Consider the following 22624-nt stretch of genomic DNA (forward strand, 5'->3'; position numbering starts at 1 on the left):
GAAAGTAGGAGTATACTTAAGAGGGAAATCAGGAGGGCAAAACAGGGGCATGAGATAGCTTTGGCAAATAGAATTAAGGAAAATCCAAAGAGTTTTTACAAATATATTAAGGACAAAAGGGTAACTAGGGAGAGAATAGGGCCTCTCAAAGATCAGCAAGGCAGCCTTCGTGTGGAGCCACAGAAAATGGGGGAGATACTAAATGAATATTTTGCATCAGTATTTACTGTGGAAAAGGATATGGAAGATATAGACTGTAGGGAAATAGATGGTGACATCTTGCAAAATGTCCAGATTACAGAGGAGGAAGTGCTGAATGTCTTGAAACGGTTAAAAGTGGATAAATCCCCTGGACCTGATCAGGTATACCCGAGAACTCTGTGGGTAGATAGAGAAGTGATTGCTGGGACTCTTGCTGAGACATTTGTATCATTGATAGTCACAGGTGAGGTGCCAGAAGACTGGAGGTTGGCAAACGTGGTGCCACTGTTCAAGAAGGGCAGTAAAGACAAGCCAGGGAACTATAGACCGGTGAGCCTGACCTCGGTGGTGGGCAAGTTGTTGGAGGGAATCCTGAGGAACAGGATGTACATGCATTTGGAAAGGCAAGGACTGATTAGGGATAGTCAACATGGCTTGGTGCATGGGAAATTATGTCTCACAAACTTGATTGAGTTTTTTGAAGAAGTAACAAAGAAGATTGATGAGGGCAGAGCAGTAAATGTGATCCATATGGACTTCAGTAAGGCGTTCGACAAGGTTCCACATGGGAGACTGATTAGCAAGGTTAGATCTCATGGATTACAGGGAGAACTAGCCATTTGGATACAGAACTGGCTCAAAGGTAGAAGACAGAGGGTGGTGGTGGTGGAGGGTTGTTTTTCAGACTGGAGGCCTGTGACCAGTGGAGTGTCACAAGGATCGGTGCTGGGCCCTCTACTTTTTGTCATTTACATAAATGATTTGGATGTGAGCATAAGAAGTACAGTTAGTAAGTTTACAGATGACACCAAAATTGGAGGTGTAGTGGACAGCGAAGAGGGTTACCTCAGATTACAACAGGATCTGGACGAGATGGGCCAATGGGCTGAGAAGTGGCAGATGAAGTTTAATTCAGATAAATGTGAGGTGCTGCATTTTGGGAAAGCAAATCTTAGCAGGACTTACACATTTAATGGTAAGGTCCTAGGGAGTGTTGCTGAACAAAGAGACCTTGGAGTGCAGGTTCATAGCTCCTTGAAAGTGGAGTCGCAGGTAGATAGGATAGTGAAGAAGGCGCTTGGTATGCTTTCCTTTATTGGTCAGAGCATTGAGTAAAGGAGTTGGGAGATCATGTTGCGGCATAACAAGACATTGGTTAGGCCACTGTTGGAATATTGCGTGCAATTCTGGTCTCCTTCCTATCGGAAAGATGTTGTGAAACTTGAAAAGGTTTAGAAAAGATTTACAAGGATGTTGCCAGGGTTGGAGGATCTGAGCTACAGGGAGAGGCTGAACAGGCTGGGGTTGTTTTCCCTGGACCTTCGGAGGCTGAGGGGTGACCTTATAGAGGTTTACAAAATTATGAGGGGCATGGATAGGATAAATAGACAAAGTCTTTTCCATGGGGTGGGAGAGTCCAGAACTAGAGGGCATAGGTTTAGGGTGAGAGGGGAAAGATATAAAAGAGACCTAAGGGGCAACTTTTTCACGCAGAGGGTGGTACGTGTATGGAATGAGCTGTCAGACGATGTGGTGGAGGCTGGTATAATTGCAACATTTAAGAGGTATTTGGATGGGTATATGAATAGGAAGGGTTTGGAGGGATATAGGCCGGGTGCTGGCAGGTGGGACTAGATTGGATAGGGATATCTGGTTGGCGTGGACAGGTTGGACCGAAGGGTCTGTTTCCATGCTGTACATCTCTATGGTTCTATGACTCTAAAAGGGAAATTGATTTGGTCCAGACCGGACGGTCAGAAGACTGGAGACTGGGAAACCTACAAATCACCTTGAAACTATTAAAGTGGCTACCATCACCAGTAGGGACTGGAACCTCGAAAAAGGGGGATTCAGAGCTTGGGCAGAAACAAAGTTAGATACAGGTCTAGTTAACACAGACCCGATGAGGGTTCCCGGACCGCAGCATAAGCCCCACCGCAATACCCAATAAAACCCGAAGCAGGACAAGCAGTTGTGAAAATAGTGCAAGGACTAGTGAGCCAGGGAATCCTGAAAGAAACCGCAGGTACAACTAATTCCCCAACGTGGCCAGTACTAAAGCCTGATGGGAGCTACAGGCTCACCATTGATTTTACAGGACTAAATAAGGTCACCCCCAAATTGTACCCCATCATAGCAGACCCCTCCACCATTTTAAATGGCTTGGCCCCCGAGCACCAGATTTCTACTGTTTTCGACATAGCCAACGGCTTCAGGTCTATTCCATTACACCATGAGTGCCAGAACAAATCTGCTTTTATAGTAAGGGGCAGACAGTACACGTGGACTCGCCTGCCACAAGGGTTCCACAACAGCCCCACTATTTTTCACAGGGTGATGAGTGACATCCTAAAGAGAGTAGATTTACCAGAGGGTAGCACTGCCCTCCGATATGTAAATGATATCCTACTTGCCTCAGAGTCCGAGTCAGGACACCAGGAAGCTTTAGGGCTAGTATTGCAGTAATTGGCAACTGCAGGGTTAAAAGTCAGCCCCACAAAGGCACAGATTGGCAAAACACCAGTCTTATACCTTTGTCACCTCATATCTCAGGGACTCAAAGAAATGCCCAACGACCATAAGGAGGCAATCCAACAGATGATACGACCTGCCCCCGTCAGGGGAGTCAGAAAGGTCATGGGGCTATTCAACTACAGTCGGCACTTTATACCAGAGTTCACAAAATTGGCTGAACCAATCCAGAGACTAATTCAAGAAAGCAAGCCCGCCTTGGAACCTGTAACCTGGGGGCCAGAACAGGAGGAGGTATATAGTCAGCCTAAAACTCGATTCATATCAGGTCTAGGTCTGCCAGATCCCAGCAAGGATTTTCACATCCACTGTAATAATCCTGTAGAACTTTATTCTGCAGTGGTCGCCCAAGAACACGGTAGCAGGAGAGTACTACTCAACTACAGAAGGGCCAGTCATCACCGGGTGTGCCCAGGTGCATAGCAGTCTTAGACTGTGCTGTTTAGGCGGTTAGGGTTAGTGAGCCCATAGCAATGACAGGGAATATCATCCTCCACACTAAACACACCCTAGTAGAGATGTTAAACACAGAAACTGAGGGCTGTTTCCAACTTGAGAAGGGCAAAGTGGGAGTCAGTTCTTTTACTCCCAAGTTGGACCGTGGTAATAGTCAGGGATACAGGAGAAAACCCAGCTGAGGGAATTCTAGCCGCAGGGGAACCGCACAGCTGTGGGGATATAGATGGGGATGAGGAACTTGGGAGGAGAGGGAGCAAGTAAAAGATACCCCCTCAGACACCCCTCAGTTATGTCCGGGAGGATTGATGAAAGTTAGTCCACACAGGTAGCAGAACTGATAGCACTCGCCAAATCACTGAACTAGCAAAAGGAAAAACCGTGAATATATATACGGACAGTCAATATGCCTTCGGTGTAGTCCATGACTAAGTGGTAGCATGGGGCAGAATAGGGTTCGTATCGGCAGGGGAACCCCTATCAGACACCAATTAAGAATGCGGGCACTATTGGGTGCCAGTGAACAGCCAAAAGAGGCTGCAGGAATAAAAATATAGGCCCATCAAAAAGAGCCAGCAAAAGAGAGCCCAAATTGGCTGCAATTCAAAGGAAACCAAGCAGCAGACTGAGCAGTTCAGAAAAGCATAGGACTAGCAGCCATTCACACGACTGCAATAGCCACTATTGAATTAGCGAAAGACGCTATCCAAATTCAGCAGCTGCAGGAGGACACCCCGCAGGAAGAGAAAGAACAATGGAAACTGCAGGGGGCATTCAAAGGGAAGAATGGTGTTTGGAGGCAAGCAGACAAGGTGGTAGCACTAGCATGTATACAGAACATCTCCCGTTCAGGTAGAGAGGCCATGATAGCAAGCCTAGAGAGATAGAGGTGGGGGAAAGGAATGGGAAGAGATGTGGCCAAGTTCTGCTGCAGGTGCATGACTTGTGCACAACATAACCCAGGGAGACCCATAAAAGTTAGGATGGGACACCAGCCCAGACCTAGGGGACCCTGGGAACAACTTCAGATAGATTTTGCAGGGCCACTACCACCTTCCCGTGGAAAATGTACTGCCTGGTCATCATAGACCAATTTACCCAGTGGGGAGAAGCATTCCCAACCAAAAGCTGCACCGCAACCACTGTGGCCAGAATATTAGCAGAGTAGGTAATCCCTAGGTGTGTTGTGGGGGCACGCGGCCCTCCAGATCAACTCTGACCAAGGGACACATTTTACAGGAAAAGTCAAAGACTGTATGCCAATTTTTCAGCATTAGACAAAACTTCCATATCCCCTATCACTTCCAGAGCTCAGGGATGGTAGAAAGAAGGAATAGAATGCTCAAAAATGCTTTAGCTAAGGTTATGCAAGCCTCAGGCAAAACATGGGCTGAAGGGCTGCCAACCATACTAATGAGAATAAGAGCCATCACGAATCAGGCAACCAGGCTAATACCATATAAATTAATGACTGGGCGAGCAATGCAATTGCCAGAGACAATAATCACAGGTTGCACTGATGTGGGTCTACTAAAAAACAGGTGACGTGTCATAGAATTGAGCACCCAATTGACAGGGATGTGGAAATCTGTAATTGACAAACAGGACAAAAAGGACAGGGCAGGGGAATTCGAAGTCTTCCTTGGTGTCCCAGCAGAGAAAGCCGCACCCGAGTGTGAGCATTGCCTGACAAACCAGGCTTTGCCCCAAAATGGAAAGGGCCAAAATGGAATGGAATGCGATGTGATAATAAGTGGGGACACCTGTGCCTGCCTACACATTAAATGAAAAGGCACATGGAAGCATTGGATCCAAGCAAAACCGTTTAAAGACTCCTGCGACCAAACCAATGTCATTGGCCATTCCCCAGGTGCAAGCAGGAAAAGCAGACAAGACAGTCATCCCAGGGAGAGTACTGAAAACACAACAGAACAAGGCACGACTGCACCTCCTAACGGGAACAAGGACTTTAACTGTTAACTCTATTTTAACTGCAACGTATATACCTATCTGTATTTCATTGTATTTAAGTGTCACAACTGTCAGGAGCATGCCAGGTTTTGAGGATAACGTCTTCTATAAAACTCACCTAAGCCTGCCTGGTAACCGAACTGTCTGCTACCCAAGGGCGCGATCAATGGAATCACTATTTGTGGCTACCCCAGTGTGGACCCCTCGCAGCCTGTATACGGTAGACACCTTGGGAGTGCCATTTAAAGGGCAGATGGGGAAATACAAGCGGGGACTCCAGGGTAGATATGTGCAGCTGGACAGGACCACCGGCCCATGGGGCCGGACCCCCCAGCCGAGGGAAGGGAAGACCCATTTAAAACCCGGTAATTACCCACTCTGGTTCACAGGACAGGGATGGGGATGTGTTTATGCCCTGGTTCCCAAAAACAACTCATGCGTCCAGACTCAATGCACTTATCAGCATTTTACGGTCACTAGGGGTCAGTTTCTCTTCACCTGCAGTGAACAGGCATGCTTGAATGTCACCGCTGGCAGACAGTTCAGTGTAATGGCACCCATGTCAACTCTGCCACATGGACATACCCGTTTGATGCTTACCAGCAAGGGGGATCGGGGGCTACATGGGTGGACTCGAACCTAAAAAAAAAGTTGTGGGAGCCAGAGTGACAAGGTAAGGTAACTAGTTTATTTCCTAATCCTTTTTTGTTAGTAGTCACTTCGGGAGTTAGAATAGTGGGAATGGAGTTTAGGACAGTGGAATGTTCCTCCTGCAGAATGTGGGAAGTAACGGTCACCACTAGTGTCCCTGCTGACTACATCTGTGGGAAGTGCACCCAACACCAGCTCCTCAAAAACCGCATTAGGGAACTGGAGCTGGAGTTGGATGAACTTAGGATCATTCGGGAGGCAGAGGGGGTTATTGACAGGACTTACAGAGAGGTAATCACTCCCCAGATAAAAGAAAAAGTCAGGGGACAGAAAGGGAACCGGCAGGCAGTGCAGGGAACCCCTGTGGCCATTCCCCTCAACAATAAGTATACCGTTTTCGATACTGTTGTGGGGGCATGACTTAGCAGGGGAAAATAGTGGGGCAGCTGCTGCTCAGAAGGGAAGGGGGAAGAGGAGCAGAGCAGTAGTCATTGGGGACTCGATAGTTAGGGGGATAGATAGGAGGTTCGAGAGAGACTCACGGTTGGTATGTTGCCTCCCGGGTGCCAGGGTCCGTGATGTCTCTGATCGTGTTTTTGGGATCCTTCGGGGGGAGGAAGAGCAGCCCCAAGTCGTGGTCCACATTGGCACCAATGACATAGGTCGCAAGAGAGATGGGGACTTGAGGCAGAAATTCAGGGAGCTAGGATGGAAGCTTAGAGCTAGGACAAACAGAGTTGCTTTCTCTAGTTTGCTGCCCATGCCATGTGCTAGTGAGGTGAGAAATAGGGAGAGAAAGGAGTTGAACACGTAGCTACAGGGATGGTGCAGGAGGGTGGGTTTCAGGTTTTTGGATAATTGGAGCTCTTTCTGGGGTAGGTGGGACCTCTACAAGCAGGATAGTCTTCATCTAAACCAGAGGGGTACCAATATCCTGGGTGGGAAATTTGCTAAAGCTATTAAGGTGGATTTAAACTAATACAGCAGGGGTATGGGAACCAAAATTGTAGGACAGGTACAGAAGAGGATGACAGTAGGGAGTTCCAAAATCAAGTATCTGACACTGGCAAGCGAGAACCTGGTATGAAGCGTGTGTACTTCAACGCGAGGAGCATCCAAAATAAAGTGGGTGAACTGGCAGTGTGGGTTGGCACCTGGAATTTCGATGTTGTGGCCATTACAGAGACATGGATAGAGCAGGGACAGGAATGGCTGTTGCAGGTTCCGGGATTCATGTGTTTCAGTAAGAACAGAGAAGATGGTAAAAGAGGGGGAGGTGTGGCATTGTTGATCAGGGACAATATTACAGTTTTAGAAAGGATGTTTGGGGACTCGTTAACTGAGGTAGTATGGGCTGAGGTTAGAGAAACAGGAAAGGGAAGTCACCATGCTGGGAGTTTTCTATAGGCCTCTGAATAGTCCCAGAGATGTAGAGGAAAGGATAGCAAAGATGATTCTCGATAGGAGTGAGAGAGGCAGGGTAGTTGTCATGGGGGACCTCAACTATCCAAACATTGACTGGGATCACTACAGTAAGAGTACTATAGATGGGTCAGTTTTTGTCCAGTGTGTGGAGGGCTTCCTGACACAGTATGTAGACAGGCCTACAAGGGGCAAAGCTACTTTAGGTTTAGTACTGGGTAAGTAGCCTGGCCAGGTGTTAGATTTGGAAGTAGATGAGCACTTTGGAGACAGCGATCACAATTCTGTCAGGTTTACTCTAGTGATGGAAAGGGATAGGTGTACTCCACCAAGCAAGAGTTACAGCTGGGAGAAGGGAAATTACAATGCAATTAGGAAAGATTTAGGAAGCGTAGAATGGGGAAGGAAACTGCAGGGGATGAGCACATTAAAAATGTGGAGCTTATTCAAGGAAAAGCTCCTGTGTGTCCGAGATAAGTATATACCTGTCAGGCAGGGAGGAAGATATAGAACACGTGAGCCATGGTTTACTAAGGAAGTGGAATCCCTGGTCAAGAAGGCAGCGAGGGCTTATGTTAGGACAAAATGTGAAAACTCAGTTAGGGCGCTTGAGGGTTACAAGGAAGTCAGGAAAGACCTAAAAAGAGAGCTCAGAAGAGCCAGGAGGAGACATGAGAAGTTGTTGGCGGATAGGATCAGGGTTAACCCTAAGGCTTTCCATAGGTATGTCAGGAATACAAGAATGGCGAGAGTTAAATTAGGGCCAATCAAGGATAATAGTGGGAAGTTGTGTGTGGAGTCAGAGGAGATAGGGGAAGCACTAAATAAATATTTTTCGACAGTGTTCACTATAGAAAATTAAAATGTTGGCGAGGAAGATACAGAGATACTTGCATCTAGACGAGAAGAGATTGAGGTTCACAAGGAAGAGGTATTAGAAATACTGCAAAGTGTGAAAATAGACAAGTCTTCTGGGCTGGATGGGATCTATCCTAGGATCCTCTGGGAAGCAAGGGAAGAGATTGCCGAGCCTTTGGCATTGATCTTCAAATCATCATTGTCTACAGGAATAGTGCCTGAGGATTGGAGGATAGCAAATGTGGTTCCCTTGTTCAAAAAGGATCGTAGAAACAACCCTGGTAATTACAGACCAGTGAGTCTCACTTCAGTTGTTGGGAAAGTATTGGAAAAGGTTATAAGAGATAGGATTTATAACCATCTAGAAAATAATAATTTGATCAGGGACAGTCAGCATGGTATTGTGAAGAGTAGGTCGTGCCTAATGAATCTTATTGACTTTTTGACAAAGTGACCAAACAGGTAGATGAGAGTAAACCGGTTGATGTGGTGTATATGGATTTCAGCAAGGTGTTCGATAAGGTTCCCCACAGTAGGCTATTATACAAAATGTGGAGGAATGGGATTGTGGGAGACATAGCAGTTTGGATCAATAATTGGCTTGCTGAAAGAAAACAGAGGGTTGTAGTTGATGGAACATGTTCATCTTGGTTGAAAAATGTGTTGCTGGAAAAGCGCAGCAGGTCAGGCAGCATCAAAGGAGCAGGAGAATCGACGTTTTGGGCATAAGCCCTTCTTCAGGAATGAGGAGTGTGCCAAGCAGGCTAGGATAAAAGGTAGGGAGGAAGGACTTGGGGGAGGGGCATTGGGAATGCGATAGGTGAAAAGAGGTTAAGGTGAGGGTGATAGGCCGGAGAGGGGGTGGGGGCGGAGAGGTCGGGAAGAAGATTGCAGGTCAAGAAGGCGGTGCTGAATCCAAGGGTTGGGACTGAGAAAAGATGGGGGGAGGGGAAATGAGGAAGCTGGAGAAATCTGCATTCATCCCTTGTGGATGGAGAGTTCCTAGGCAGAAGATGAGGCGCTCTTCCTCCAGGCGTTGTGTTGCTATGGTCTGGTGATGGAGGCAGCCAAGGACCTGCATGTCCTTGGCAGAGTGGGAGGGGGAGTTAAAGTGTTGGGTTGGTTGGTGCAGGTGTCCCAGAGGTGTTCTCTGAAACATTCCGCAAGTAGGCGGCCTGTCTCCCCAATGTATAGGAGGCCACATCGGGTGCAGCGGATGCATTAAATGATGTGTGTGGAGGTGCAGGTGAATTTGTGACGGATATGGAAGGATCCCTTGGGGCCTTGGAGGGAAGTAAGGGGGGAGGTGTGGGCTCAAGTTTTGCATTTCTTGTGGTTGCAGGGGAAGGTGCTGGGAGTGGAGGTTGGGTTGGTGGGGGGTGTGGACCTGACGAGGGAGTCGCGGAGGGAGTGGTCTTTCCGGAACGCTGATAGGGGAGGGGAAGGAAATATATCCTTGGTGGTGGAGTCTGTTTGGAGGTGGCGGAAATGACGAAGGATGATACGATGTATCTGGAGGTTGGTGGGGTGGTAGGTGAGGACCAGTGGGGTTCTGTCCTGGTGGCGATTGGAGGGGCGGGGTTTAAGGGCGGAGGAGCGGGAAGTGGAGGAGATGCGGTGGAGAGCATCGTCAACCACGTCTGAGGGGAAATTGCGGTCTTTGAAGGAGGAGGCCATCTGGGTTGTTCGGTATTGAAATTGGTAATCTAGGTGTCCAGTTACTAGCAGCGTACCGGAAGGGTCGGTGTTGGGTCCACTGCTGTTCGTCATTTTTATAAATGACCTGGTTGAGGGCTTAGAAGGGGGTTAGTAAATTTGCGGACGACACTAAGGTCAGTGGAGTTGTGGATAGTGACGAAGGATGTAGTAGGTTGCAGAGAGACATAGATAGGCTGCAGAGCTGGGCTGAGAGGTGGCAAATGGAGTTTAAATGTGGACAAGTGTGAGGTGATACACTTTGGACGGAGTAATCGGAATGCAAAGTACTGGGCTAATGGTAAGATTCTTGGGAGTGCAGATGAGCAGAGAGATCTCGGTGTCCATGTACACAGATCCCTGAAAGTTGCCACCCAGAGGGACAGAGTTGTTAAGAAGGCATACAGTGTTTTGGCCTTTATTAATAGAGGGATTGAGTTCCGGAACCAGGAGGTTATGCTGCAGCTGTACAAAGCTCTGGTACAGCCACACTTGGAGTATTGTGTACAGTTCTGGTCACCACATTATAAGAAGGATGTGGAAGCTTTGGAAAGGGTGCAGAGGAGATTTACTAGGATGTTGCCTGATATGGAAGGAATGTCTTACGAGGAAAGGCTGAGGGCCTGGAGGCTGTTCTCGTTAGAAAGAAGGAGGCTGAGAGGTGACTGAATAAAGACATACAAGATAATCATAGGGTTAGATGGGGTGGACAGGGAGAGCCTTTTTCCAAGTATGGGGACGGCAAACACGAGGGGACACAACTTTAAAGTGAGGGGAGAGAGGTATAAGACAGATGTCAGAGGTAGTTTCTTTACTCAGAGAGTAGTAAGGGTATGGAATGCTTTGCCTGCAACGGTAGTAGATTCGCCAAGTTTAAGTGCATTTAAGTCGTCATTGGACAGGCATATGGACATACATGGAATAGTGTTGGTGGGATGCGCTTCAGATTAGTATGACAGGACGGCGCAACATCAAGGGCCGAAGGGCCTGTACTGCGCTGTAATGTTCTATGACAGAAAACAGAAGGACAGGACAATGTCTGTTACTGAGCGGCGACCGGATTTGTTGTCCTATTTAAGGGGACTTACGCAACAGATACCCCAGACCTCGCAAACCTGTTCGTAGTAGGAACAATTGTGCCCCAGACTGTACCATGTGCCAATGGGGGACGTATTAGGAGAAGGATAGTGACCCACTCCATCAGTCAGGAGTTCTGTGCTGCCTGGCAGGCCCCCACCACTTTGGGGTCAGCATTGGGATATGGATTTCTGGATCTCTATCTTTGGGGGGCACAGCAGGAGTCGCCAGCGCTAAACACCAATATTATCTTGAATGTGGCCTGACTATCCTAGGCAACAGTACCTCAAAAGTTCTGGAAGCAATTAACACGGAGTTGGCTGAACTCTACACACAGAAGTCACGTTACGTGGTGGATTATCAATTAGCACAGCAAGGGGGGCAGTTTGTACAATTACTGGTGACAATTGTATTACCCATGTTATTGATGCATTTTATAATATTACAGAAGTCATCAAGAATATCCGAGACCAGCTGGACAGTTTTTAACAGGGAACCACAATTACAGACAGCTGGCTAAATTGGTTGCTAGGTAAATCTTGGAGAATCTATTTGGCACATGGGATAGTTCTCCTCATTGCACAGATGCTGGTATTCCGTGTGGGCCTCAGGTGTTAAAAGCTCTGCTGTAAGGCGCTACTGACAAGAACTGCATCAGCAGCGAATGTCATCATGGAAGAGCCCCCAATGAAATTGGCACTCCCATGATACCCCTTGGGAGGGGGAGCTCGTAGAGATGACCTACCCCTACATTTAAATTAGGTGGTCTGTAGAAGATCTCCGAAGTCTCCTCCTTGACCACAATGGGGGGAGTGAAGAGGGAGATGGCACGGGCAGAGTGGCACTAGGCACACGGACACAAAGATGGCTGCTGAGCCATCAGTTGGCCAACTTGACACACAAGATGGCCGCCGGATCACAATATGGAGAGAAACAGCAAAGCAGATACAGACACTGACTGGGGCCACCAGAACGCCAGCATGATGCACTCACAGCCCAGTTGATGAGTTTAAGACAGGTGGGGGAGAGAATACACGAGTAATGAACACTGACCACCAAACTGTCTGGGTCCAGTCAACACCTCTTATAAAAATGCTAACAGCTTGATACAGAACTCAATACAAAATGATAATAGTCAGGGCTGCAGTAATTGTCCTTCTCAGGAAGAGCGATTAGTTCCCATTACTACAGCAATGGATTTCTGTGTAGACATTGAAACTGACAATGTCTGTGCTGAAACTGACAATGACCACGTGGAAATTAACAAAGGCTGTGCTGGAACTGACTAAGACTGTATCAAAACTATCAATGATTCTGTAATGATTGCTATAAACAAACCATATTATAAAGACAATAATCTCATCACTGACCTACTGCATCATAAGATGTAAGAAAGTTTCTTGACATGTGCTCCAGGTCGAGAGAAAACTCACAGCTTACCACTGTGCTGGTGGCGTCTTTCTCTCCCTAAAGCTCCGCTATGTCCTTGTGCAATAAACTCTGTCATTGAACCCTGATTCTGATTCCAAGACTGATGTTTCGCCCCACAACAATCTGAACTAAGAGTATTCTTGAAAAGGTAAGATTTAACACAACAGGAGATGTATATCTGAAAAGGTTAATACTTCCTTCAGAAATACAAACCACTGTGTTATTGGACAGGGATTTGGTCAGAGTAAACTAGACACTGGTAGGGGACAGATCAGAGACTAGTGTGCTCCTAACAGTCTCTGGAGTAATGTAGGTCATATTCATATACAAGTTGTTCTGCTATAACATGACAGCTATGTTCCTCTGCAACCTTGTGCTATCGAAAATCATGCAATGGAAAACTGCTATAGAAAAATGCACTGTAGAAAATTACTAATAGAAAATTACTATACCCCTTCAGTAGAAAGTTTTCATTATCCAAACAATGTCCACAATTCGTCAATTGCCTTATAGCTAATTTGCACTGATGAAACATGCATTATAGCAGTCTGTAAATGTTTGCAGTAATGCCATATATTCAACTTTGTTTACAAAAGACAACCAGAAAGGTGCTTTAGAATTGAAGGAACCTATGCTACAATACAACAGATCCAACTCATACAAGGCTAAGTAATAGAAATCTTAAGCACAGTCAAATCATAAGACTTGATACATATCAAACATATTACATTCTACATCAAATTACAAATGAGAATAAACTGTTATATTATGTTTGCATTAGTTTGACCGACAATATCTTCTAAAAGTAGCAAATAAAACCCGAAAAAACTGCGAATGCTGGAAATCAGAAACAAAAACAGAAACAGAAATTGCTGGAAAAGCTCAGCAGCATCTGTCAAGAGCAATCAAGAGTTAATGTGCTCGTGTTCAGTGACACTTCCTCAGAACTGATAGCAGCAAGGAAAATGTTTTTGTGCATTAGATAGGGTGAGGGAAGGGGATAAAAAGTAAATGATGGGTGGAGGTAGAACCCAAAGGGAGAGAACAGTTGGACAAAGGAGTGGATTACAATCAGCCAGGAGAATGAATAAACTACTAATGGGGACAATGGGTTGCATGTAACAGCAGATTATGTGATAACAAGGCCTGCTGTGTGGGAACACTTGCCCCTGCAACTGCAGAAGGTGTAATGCTTGCTCGTTTACTTCCTCCCTCCTCAGTAGCCAAGGGACCAAACACGCATTCCAGGTGAAGCAGCATTTTGCTTGCACTTCACTCAATCTGGCCTACTGCTAATCTAGAAATAACAAATACATGTAAAATCCTATTTTCTGCATATGAGGGCACAAATGTTGCCTGATCTGTCAAACAGACTTCTGCTCATATACAATGACACAAATATTTCAATGATATTTATATCTGATTATGGACAGAGTGTTCAAGGAAGAGTAATATCTAGTTTCAGAACAAATCTGAACACATATCTTCAAGAACTTAAAAAGGACCACATAATTATGCTAGGATAGATATGGCTAATTATTTACTCATGATTGGCATTGACTACTCTCTTACTCAAACTAAATGAATATTTCTTCTCTGTTTTTACTTTGGAGAAAGACATGAAAGCTTGGGAAGTTAATGGTGATGTCTTTGGGACACTCCATATCACAGTAGAAGTGACGTTGGATGTATTAGAATGTATGAACGTGGATAAATCTCCAGGTCCTGGTCAGATATATTCAAGAACCCTGCAAGAGGCTAAAGAAGAAATTGCGGAGGCTCTAGCTGATAGTTTTGCACCATTAATCACGGGTGAGGAACTGGAACACTGGAGGGTAGCAAATGTTGCACCCTTACTCAAGAAAGGCTGCAAAGAAAAGCCTGGGAACTGTAGACTGGTAAGCCTAACATCTGTGGTGGGTAAGTTACTTGAGAAGATTCTGAGGGATAAGATGTACATGCATTTGGAAAGACAGGGTTTGATTAGGAGTAATCAGCATGGATTTGTGCATTGGAAATCATGTCTTACAAATTTGTTAGAATTCTTGCACATTCTCCCTGTGTCTGCGTGGGTTTCCTCCATGTGCTCCGGTTTCCTCCCACGATCCAAAGATGTGCAATCCAGGTGAATTGGCCGTGCTAAATTGCCCATAATGATAGGTGCATTAGTGGGGAGTAGGGGAATGGGTCTGGGTGGGTTATTCTTCAGAGGGTTGGTGTGCACTTGTTGGGCCGAAAGGCCTGCTTCCGTACTGTAGGGAATCTAATCTAATCTTTGATGAACTGACCAGGAAGGCTGATGAGGGCAGGATGGTAGAGGTAGTCCATACTGATTTCAGGAAGACTCTTTGATAAGGTTCCACATGGTAGGCTGATCTGGAAGACTAGATTGCATGGAATCCAGGGGAAGCTGGCAAATTGGATACACGGCTTGACGGTAGAAAGTGAGGGTAATAGTGGAAGGATGCTCGTCAGACTAGGCCTGTGACTAGTGGTGGTGCCTCAGGGGTTGGTGCTGCACCCATTGCTGTTTGCTATCTATATTAATTATTAGATGACACTAAAATAGGTGGTATCGTGGATAGTGAGGAAGTTAATCAGAAATTGGAGCAGGACTTGAACATCTGGGGAAGTGGACGGAGAAATGGCAAATGCAGTTTAATATTGATAAGTGTTAGATCTTGCATTTTGGACAGTCAAATAAAGGCAGGAGTGTTGTGATGAATGGTAGGACCTTAATGAGTGTAATGGAACAGAGGGACCTTGGAGTTCAGGCGCAGAGCTCTCTGAAAGTGGAGTCACACATAGACGGGGCAGTGAAGAAGTCTTTTAGTACACTGGCCTTCATCAGTCAGAGCATTGAGTATAGAAGTTGGGAAGTTATGTTGCAATTGTATAAGATGCTGGTGAGGCTGCACTTGAAGTATTGCGTTCAGTTTTGGTCACCTTGCTAAAAGAAAGATGTTATTACTCTTCAAAAAGTGCAGAAGAAATTTACAAGAATGTTGGCAGGACCCAAAGGTCTGAATTATGGGGAGAGGTGGACAAGCTCGGACATTCTTCTTTAAAGCATAGGAGACTGAGGAGGGGGGAGTCTTATATAAGATCATGAGAGGCACGGATAGGGTGAATACACTCAGTCTTATTCCCAAGGGTTGGGGAGTTGAGGACTACAAGGCATCAGTTTAAGGTTAGCAGGGAAAGAATAAAAGGAACCTGAGGGGGCAACCTTTTTTTTTACACAGAGGGTGGTACACACATGGAATGAGCTGCCAGCAGAAGTGTTTCAGGCATGTACATTAACAGCATTTAAAGGCATTTGGACAAATACATGGATAGGAAAGGTTTACAAGGATATGGGCCAAGTGCAGGGAAATGAATTTAGCATGTGGATGGATATTTTGGACAGCATGGACCAGTTTGGGCCGAAGGGCCTGTCTCTGTGCTTTAGGACTCTATGGCATAATTCCAAAAAATTAAAACTAATAACAGTACGAAATTTCAAAAATAAAATAGGTCCATTAGTTTGATTAAATATCTAGGTTTCTTTCATATAAATGAATATTGACAAGGTAAGCTCTTGAGAGAGGCAGGGAGGATGAGAAAGAGGGAAAGAATCACATTGTTGATGGAATTCAGGATACAAACTGAGTGTGCATACCAAATGAATTCTTGCATTCATAATTATATGTCCTATTAAAGATATCTTCCTCTGAACTATTAACATCCTTCATACACAAGGTAATCGGCCTTTGGCTTTGAGCCTGCCTCTCTCCATAGACAGGCTATTAAAAGAAATCTCTGCTAGCTCCAGATGGAGATACTGACATTTTCTGGAGAGTGAAAATAGCTTTGTATTTTTCAACGCCAAAATGGCAACAAACCAAGATTTGACTAAGTGGTTATAAGCATCACCATTCCATTTTTTTGGTCTCCACTTTTTATACAACAAATTAAATAAAAACAAGGAAAGCTTGAGTTCCAGAAAAAAACAGGGTTTTGATCTCCCTGGCTCCTTGAGTAACAGCCATAGCTTTAGTTTTATTAAATAAAGGAAGGATCCCTGTGAAACTCCAAAACTTGAGGAAGGTGTAGCCGACTAAGAATGAACCACCTAGTTTTTATCATAGTTTAAACTGCCTGTCCAAAATACAAGTAGTTGCATTCCATGGCTTTGTAGTCTGCCAAAGTATTCTTGTTTAGATGAAGTTGAAATGTGTTTAAATTTCACTTAGATTTACTATTAGCTAAATTTACAGGTTTCAAGGACTTACAACCAATCCCTTCAGTAAAACCAGCATTACAATTACAAAACAGTTGGTCAAGTTTGAAATCTGAGCTTTCAACACATCTACCCCTGATCTGTTGTAAATCAAGTGCACGTAGTATGCACATCTGAAACAACGTGATGGGGATGTTCAATGAAGACATAAGAATATCTCAGCAAAGATAATTAAGTAACAATGTGCTTGAAGAGAAACATGACTTACTGTGCCTGCTCGCCCACTTTGTGGCTGCCTTCCAAAATCTGCATAGGGTGGTGTGAAGTCGGGGCCTCGGGGCAGCATCCGTGAGGGGTCCAAAGGTCTTACAATTTGTTTGGTCTGGTTGATCTGAAAATGAAGACAACTTTTGATTCAACAGGTTAAGACATAATACACAATAGGCACATCCAAGAGGTAAACCAAGCTGATACGTTTATACCTTGAACTTTGGAGCAAGTAAAACTACTTTGAAAAGGTACGGGTTTAGAAATGGACAGAAAATGTATACAAAATCCTAGTCTAATGCGCTTTGCCATAAGTATTAGATCATAAATCACATTAAAAAATGATGTCTGAGACTGCTTTCAGGGATGGTTAAGCTTAAAGAACAGACTGGTGTAGCTTAGGTTTTTCTCCTGTTGACAGAGGTTTCAAAATGACATGGACTGAACTATTGTGCTATAACGATTCAATGATTTTATTAAGCTGCAAGTAAACTTCCTTCAATTAAAAGAACAAAGAATAATTGGACTGAAATATGTTAATTAGTTGCTTTATAAAACAACTTGAAATCATTTAACGCCTTTTGAAGCAAAGTTTAACAGCAGGCAGTGCCTTCTTTACCCACAACCACTATCAACTCGAAGGACAATGGCAGCAGTTAAATGGAAACATCACCACCAGCAGGAACCCCTCTAAGTCACTAACCATTCTGGCTTAGAAATATATCACTGCTCTTTCAGTGCCGCTGGGTCAAAATTCTGGAACTCCCAAACAACACAATGTCTACCTGCACCAAATTGCTGCAGCTTAGTAAGGAAGCTCACCACTACCTTCTCCATGGCAACTGGGGATGAGTGATAAATGCTGACCCAGCCAAAGATGCAGACATTCTATAAGAAAAGTGATTAAAGCAGATGATTGAAAGCAGAGTCAAAGATGAGTTTGAAGTGGCATCCTATAGCAAGGAAGGCAGTTGAAAGGAATTAATTCCACTGCATGGGGCCCAAAAAGCTGAAGGTACTGCAAACAAAGATGCAGTTTTTAAAATTGAGAATGCTGATGGCTAGGGAAGATTACAGAGATAGGGAGAGATGAGGCCATGGAGGGATGTGTAAACACAGAAGAGAACTTAAGATTGAGGCATTGCTTAACAAGAAGCCAGTGTAGGTCAACAAACATTGAAATGGTGAACAGTTAGGACACAGTAAGCAAGAATTTTGGATTATGTCAAGTTTGCAGAGGGTAGAATATGAAATACAAGATTGAGGATACATTGGAATGTCAGAGATAGCAAAGCCATTGGTAAGGACGGCAACTACACAAGTTGAGCCAAGCACAGTCAGGTACTTTACAGGGGTAGAAATAATCAACCATAGTGATGGCACACATCAGAGCCATATGAGAGGCTGAGCGCTCTTCTCAGGATCAGTTATACCAGAAAGGCTGTGAACAAGTTTGATTCCACTTTAGAAATCTGCTATGAAGAGAGCTGGAGTCAATGAATAGGTCCAATTTTTTGGTGGGACCAAAGACAATGACTTCCATCCTCCTAATATTTAATGGGAGGAAATTTCTATTCATCCAGTATAGGGTATTGCAAAAGCAGTCTGATACTTAAGAGAAAGCAGAAGGAACCAAGATAAGGGATCTGTTTTTGTCAGGGCACATATGGAAATTAACATTTAATTTCAAACAATGTCACAGAATCAGTATACAGATGAGAAAAAGGGGACAAGGATAAGTCTTGGGACACCAGTGTTTAAGTGTGAATGGAAGGCAGCCTTTGCTATAATTTGATAGATAAAAATGGGATCAGGTGAGCACAGTCCTACTCTGGTAGTTGCTGGAGAAAAGGCAGAGGAAGATTAGAGGGATTTGAAAAAACTGTGTTCACAGGTTTAGGAGTTGACAACACATTCATGCCCTGAAGAGGCAAGGGAAATTGGAGACCAGATGACAGCTTGCAAGGACAGAGGAATTGAGCAGAGTTCATTTTGACAGGGGTGATGAGGAGAATTTGGAGAAAACGGGTTAGTACCTAATTATCTAAGTTAAGACGGCCACCAGAAGGGGAATAACTGAGAGGAAACTTTAGGTGCATTTAATGGATGAGAGAACACGACAGGAAACTGGAGTAAACCAAGTCCAGTGCAATAATTGGGAAGGGTACCCTAGAGGAAGTTTGCCTCAGTAAAGCAAGACGATGGTCAGGAAGTAACAGAGCTGGAAATGTGTTGCTGGAAAAGCGCAGCAGCACATTTCCAGCTCTGATCTCCAGCATCTGCAGACCTCACTTTCTCCTCAAGGAAGTAACAGAGTCAGCTGATTGGATGGTCCTAAACTTAGATAAAAATGCAATCAAGTTCTTTACTTGCTGTAGGTTAAGGCACAGAAAAAGAGGGGAGAAGGGGTTAAGAGGATGATTTGCAATATAGAACATAGCAAGTAGAATCATACGATTCCTACAGTGTGGAAGCAGGCCATTCAGCTCATCAAGTCCACAATGATCCTCTGAAGAACATCCCACCCAAACAGACCCCAATGACCTATCCCTATAACCCTGCATTTCCGATGGCTCATCCATCTCGCATGCATATCCCAGGACACTATGGGTAATTTAGCATGGCCAATTCACCTAACCTCTTTGCATGTCTTTGGACTGTGGGAGGAAACCATGCAGACACAAGGAAAATATGCAAACTCCACACACACAGCTGTCCAATGGTGGAATCGAACCTGTGTCCTTGGAGCTCTGAGGCAGCAGTGCTAACCACTGAGCAACTGGGCCTCCCTGAAGGTAAACACTCTCCCAGCATCTACCTTGTCAAGTCCTCAGAAACTGGTTTGTTTCAATAAGATCACCTCCCACTCTTCTAAACTCCAATGTGTGCAGGCCTAACTTGCTCAACCTCTTATATTATGAGAACAACTTCATCCCAGAAATCAACCTATTGAATAGTGAGAGAAAAAAACAGAGCTAATGTTTATGGTCTATGACCATTCATTGGAATTGAGGAAAAATTAGAACTTCTAACTTTTTCCAGTTCTGATAAAAAAATTTCTATCTTTCAAGTTATGAAGATATTAATAAAAGCTTCTACGGTCCAAAGTAAATACACACATTTACCTTTGGCTCACTAACTACAAAACTCTGAAGCTAGTTTGTGGATGAATTCCCCAAACAGATGCCACTTATTATTTATCCATCTGTCCACAAGATAATTTGCCAAACTGAGCACAGCACTATGACAAAATGTCTGGGTTTTCAAACACCAGCTGTTGAAGCATATGGAAAACAACTTCAGGACATCCTTAAATGAGATGAAAGTTTCATCCATCCTGGCTCCAAAAGCTTTGTTACTAATTAATCAAAGTTCTGGATAGACACTATCTGAATCTGGAAGCTGGATTAAGAAAGGAAGTCTCCAGGTAATATCCATTTACATTACAGCATGAAGCTTCCCTATTTATCGGATTTTTTCCATCTGATGAACTGCATTATGGTGGCTTGCATTGTCATGCTCAGGCACACTGCACATCCAGGCCCATATTCCAGATTTTCACAAGAAGCATGTCAGTTCTCCACCTTTTATAGCAAAAATAGAATGGAACAGCAAGCAATTCTCTTTAACAGGAAAACCTTGAAAGTGTAAAGCGCTATCATTGTGGACAAATCCAAGAATTACTCATTATGCTTCAGAAGACAAAAAGACATTGGGAGTAATGCAAGTATGTTGTCAGATATTATAGTGACACTGGTTTGTAAGAATTATTAGCATTAACACTTAGCCAGCAAACCCACCTTATCAAGAACAACATCACTAATTGCTGGCAAACCATCTGGCTTTTGTGTACTGGCTGCAATGAACTGGAATCCAAGGAGAAATTCCCGGTCATATCGTTTCTTTCCCTCCTGATTCAGCACTTTCCATTGTTCTACAATGACACAAAACGTAAGTTGACTTCATTCGGCATTTACGATTAAATAGCTAATTTGAAAAAAAAAAATCACATTAGCGAAGTGATATCTCAACATTACAATCTTACAAAAATATTAGATTAAAGGTTAGGCTTTTGTGGATGAAGACTTAAAATGCCTTTAGTCAAAATATATGCATTTCAAAACTTGGGCTGTTCAGTCTGAAAAGACGGCATCTAACAAATCTTAAGAGGCATAAAAAGCAGTCAGGATGAAAACAGTTAAACCAGAATATTACTGCTAGGGTCACAAAAGGATAAAGGTTAAATTGGTCATGGGTAAACTTAGTTTTGATATCATGAAAGTTTTCTTCAGACAAAAACTATTCAACAAACGCAACAGAAGTCAGGTAACCAAACACTGCACTGGGGAGATTGCATATTGTGTTTTGAAAGGCTGAATTAGCAGTTATTTTGTAAATTTGAAAATTTGAACAAAATCACAATTCATAAAATTTGTTATTTTTCTCTGTTTCTACCCAGAATTAAAACCTAACAAATCTGAACTGCAAGATGTAATCTTTTAAATAGCAAAACAGTATCAATAATTTATCTAAATATATAGCATGAGTACTCGTCCCTTTCCTGATCATCGGATCCCACTGTTTAGTGTGGCGCTGGAAAAGCATAGCCAATCAGCCAGCATCCGAGAAGCAGGAGAGTCAACGTTTCAACCAAAAGCACTTCATCTGGAATGTGGAATGTGGCCTGGTTGCAGGGGGTCCTTCCCCAGCCCTCAGTATCTCATGTTCACCATGGACATCCAGTCCCTATACATATCCAACCACCATCACAAAGGCCTCCTTCAATTTCTTCCTCTCCTGCCGACCCAACCAGTACCGTTCCACCAACACACACATTCGATTGGCTGAACTGGTCCTCACCCCCAACAACTTCTCCTTTGAATTCTCCCACTTCCTTCAAACCAAAGGAGTAGCCATGCGCCCCAGCGATGCCTGCCTCTTTGTCTCAGTATGTGGAACAGTCCATCTTCCACAGTTACACCAGCACCATTCCCCACCTTTTCCTCTGCTACACTGAAGGCCATATCGTACTCCCATGAGGAGGCTGAACAGTTCATCCACTTCACAAACACCTTCCACCCTGATCTCAAGTTCACTTGGACCATCTCAGACAACTCCCTCCCTTTCCTGGACCTTTCCATCTCTACTTCCAGTAACTGTCTCAACACAGACATCTACTTCAAACCCACTGACTCCCATAGCTACCTGGACTACATCTCTTCCCATGCCCCCTCTTGTAAAAATGTTATCCCTTACACTCAACTCCTCTGCCTCATCCGCATCTGCTCTCAGGAGGACCAGTTCCACTCCAAAACATCCCAGATGGCCTCCTACATCAAGGACCACAATTTCCCCTTCCACTGGTCAACAATGCCCTCCAGGCACATCTCCTCCACTTCCTGTATGTCCGCCCTTGAATCCCACACCTCAGACTGCAACAAGGACAGAACCCCTGATCCTCACCTTCCACCCCACCAACCTCTGAATACAACGCATCATCCTCTGCCATTTCTGCCACCTACACACAGACCCCCACTCCAGAGATATACTTCCCTCCACTCCTTTCAGCATTCTGCAGATAGCATTCCCTCCACAACTCCCTCGCGAGATCCATGCCTCCCACAAACCCGCTCTCCATTCCCAGCTACTTCCCTTGCCGCCGTAGGTGGTGTAAAACATGCATCCACACCTCCCCTCTCATGTCCATCCAAGGCCCCAAAGGACCCTTCCGTATAGAGTCATAGAGATGTACAGCACGGAAACAGACCCTTCGGTCCAACCCGTCCATGCCAACCAGATATCCCAACCCAATCTAGTCCCAGCTGCTATCACGAGACCCAT

At 44.6% G+C, this 22624-nt stretch overlaps 1 protein-coding gene across 28 annotated transcripts in view; it reads right to left on the bottom strand.

The window, feature by feature from the left end:
* LOC122540194 (eukaryotic translation initiation factor 4 gamma 3-like) overlaps window positions 1–22624 on the bottom strand; it is a 353622-nt gene that overhangs the window by 67719 nt on the left and 263279 nt on the right. For all 28 annotated transcript variants that reach the window (XM_087980602.1, XM_087980614.1, XM_087980611.1 and 25 more), the window contains 2 exons: window positions 20584–20717; window positions 16785–16907 (listed from right to left, as the gene is read on the bottom strand). In XM_087980602.1, coding sequence (XP_087836728.1) covers window positions 16785–16907; window positions 20584–20717 — 257 coding nt within the window. The remainder of the gene's footprint in view (window positions 1–16784; window positions 16908–20583; window positions 20718–22624) is intronic.

This window comes from Chiloscyllium plagiosum, unplaced genomic scaffold (genome assembly GCF_037043375.1).
Source record: "Chiloscyllium plagiosum isolate Xiang-an unplaced genomic scaffold, Cpla_swu_hap1 HiC_scaffold_37, whole genome shotgun sequence".
Classification (NCBI taxonomy): domain Eukaryota; kingdom Metazoa; phylum Chordata; class Chondrichthyes; order Orectolobiformes; family Hemiscylliidae; genus Chiloscyllium; species Chiloscyllium plagiosum.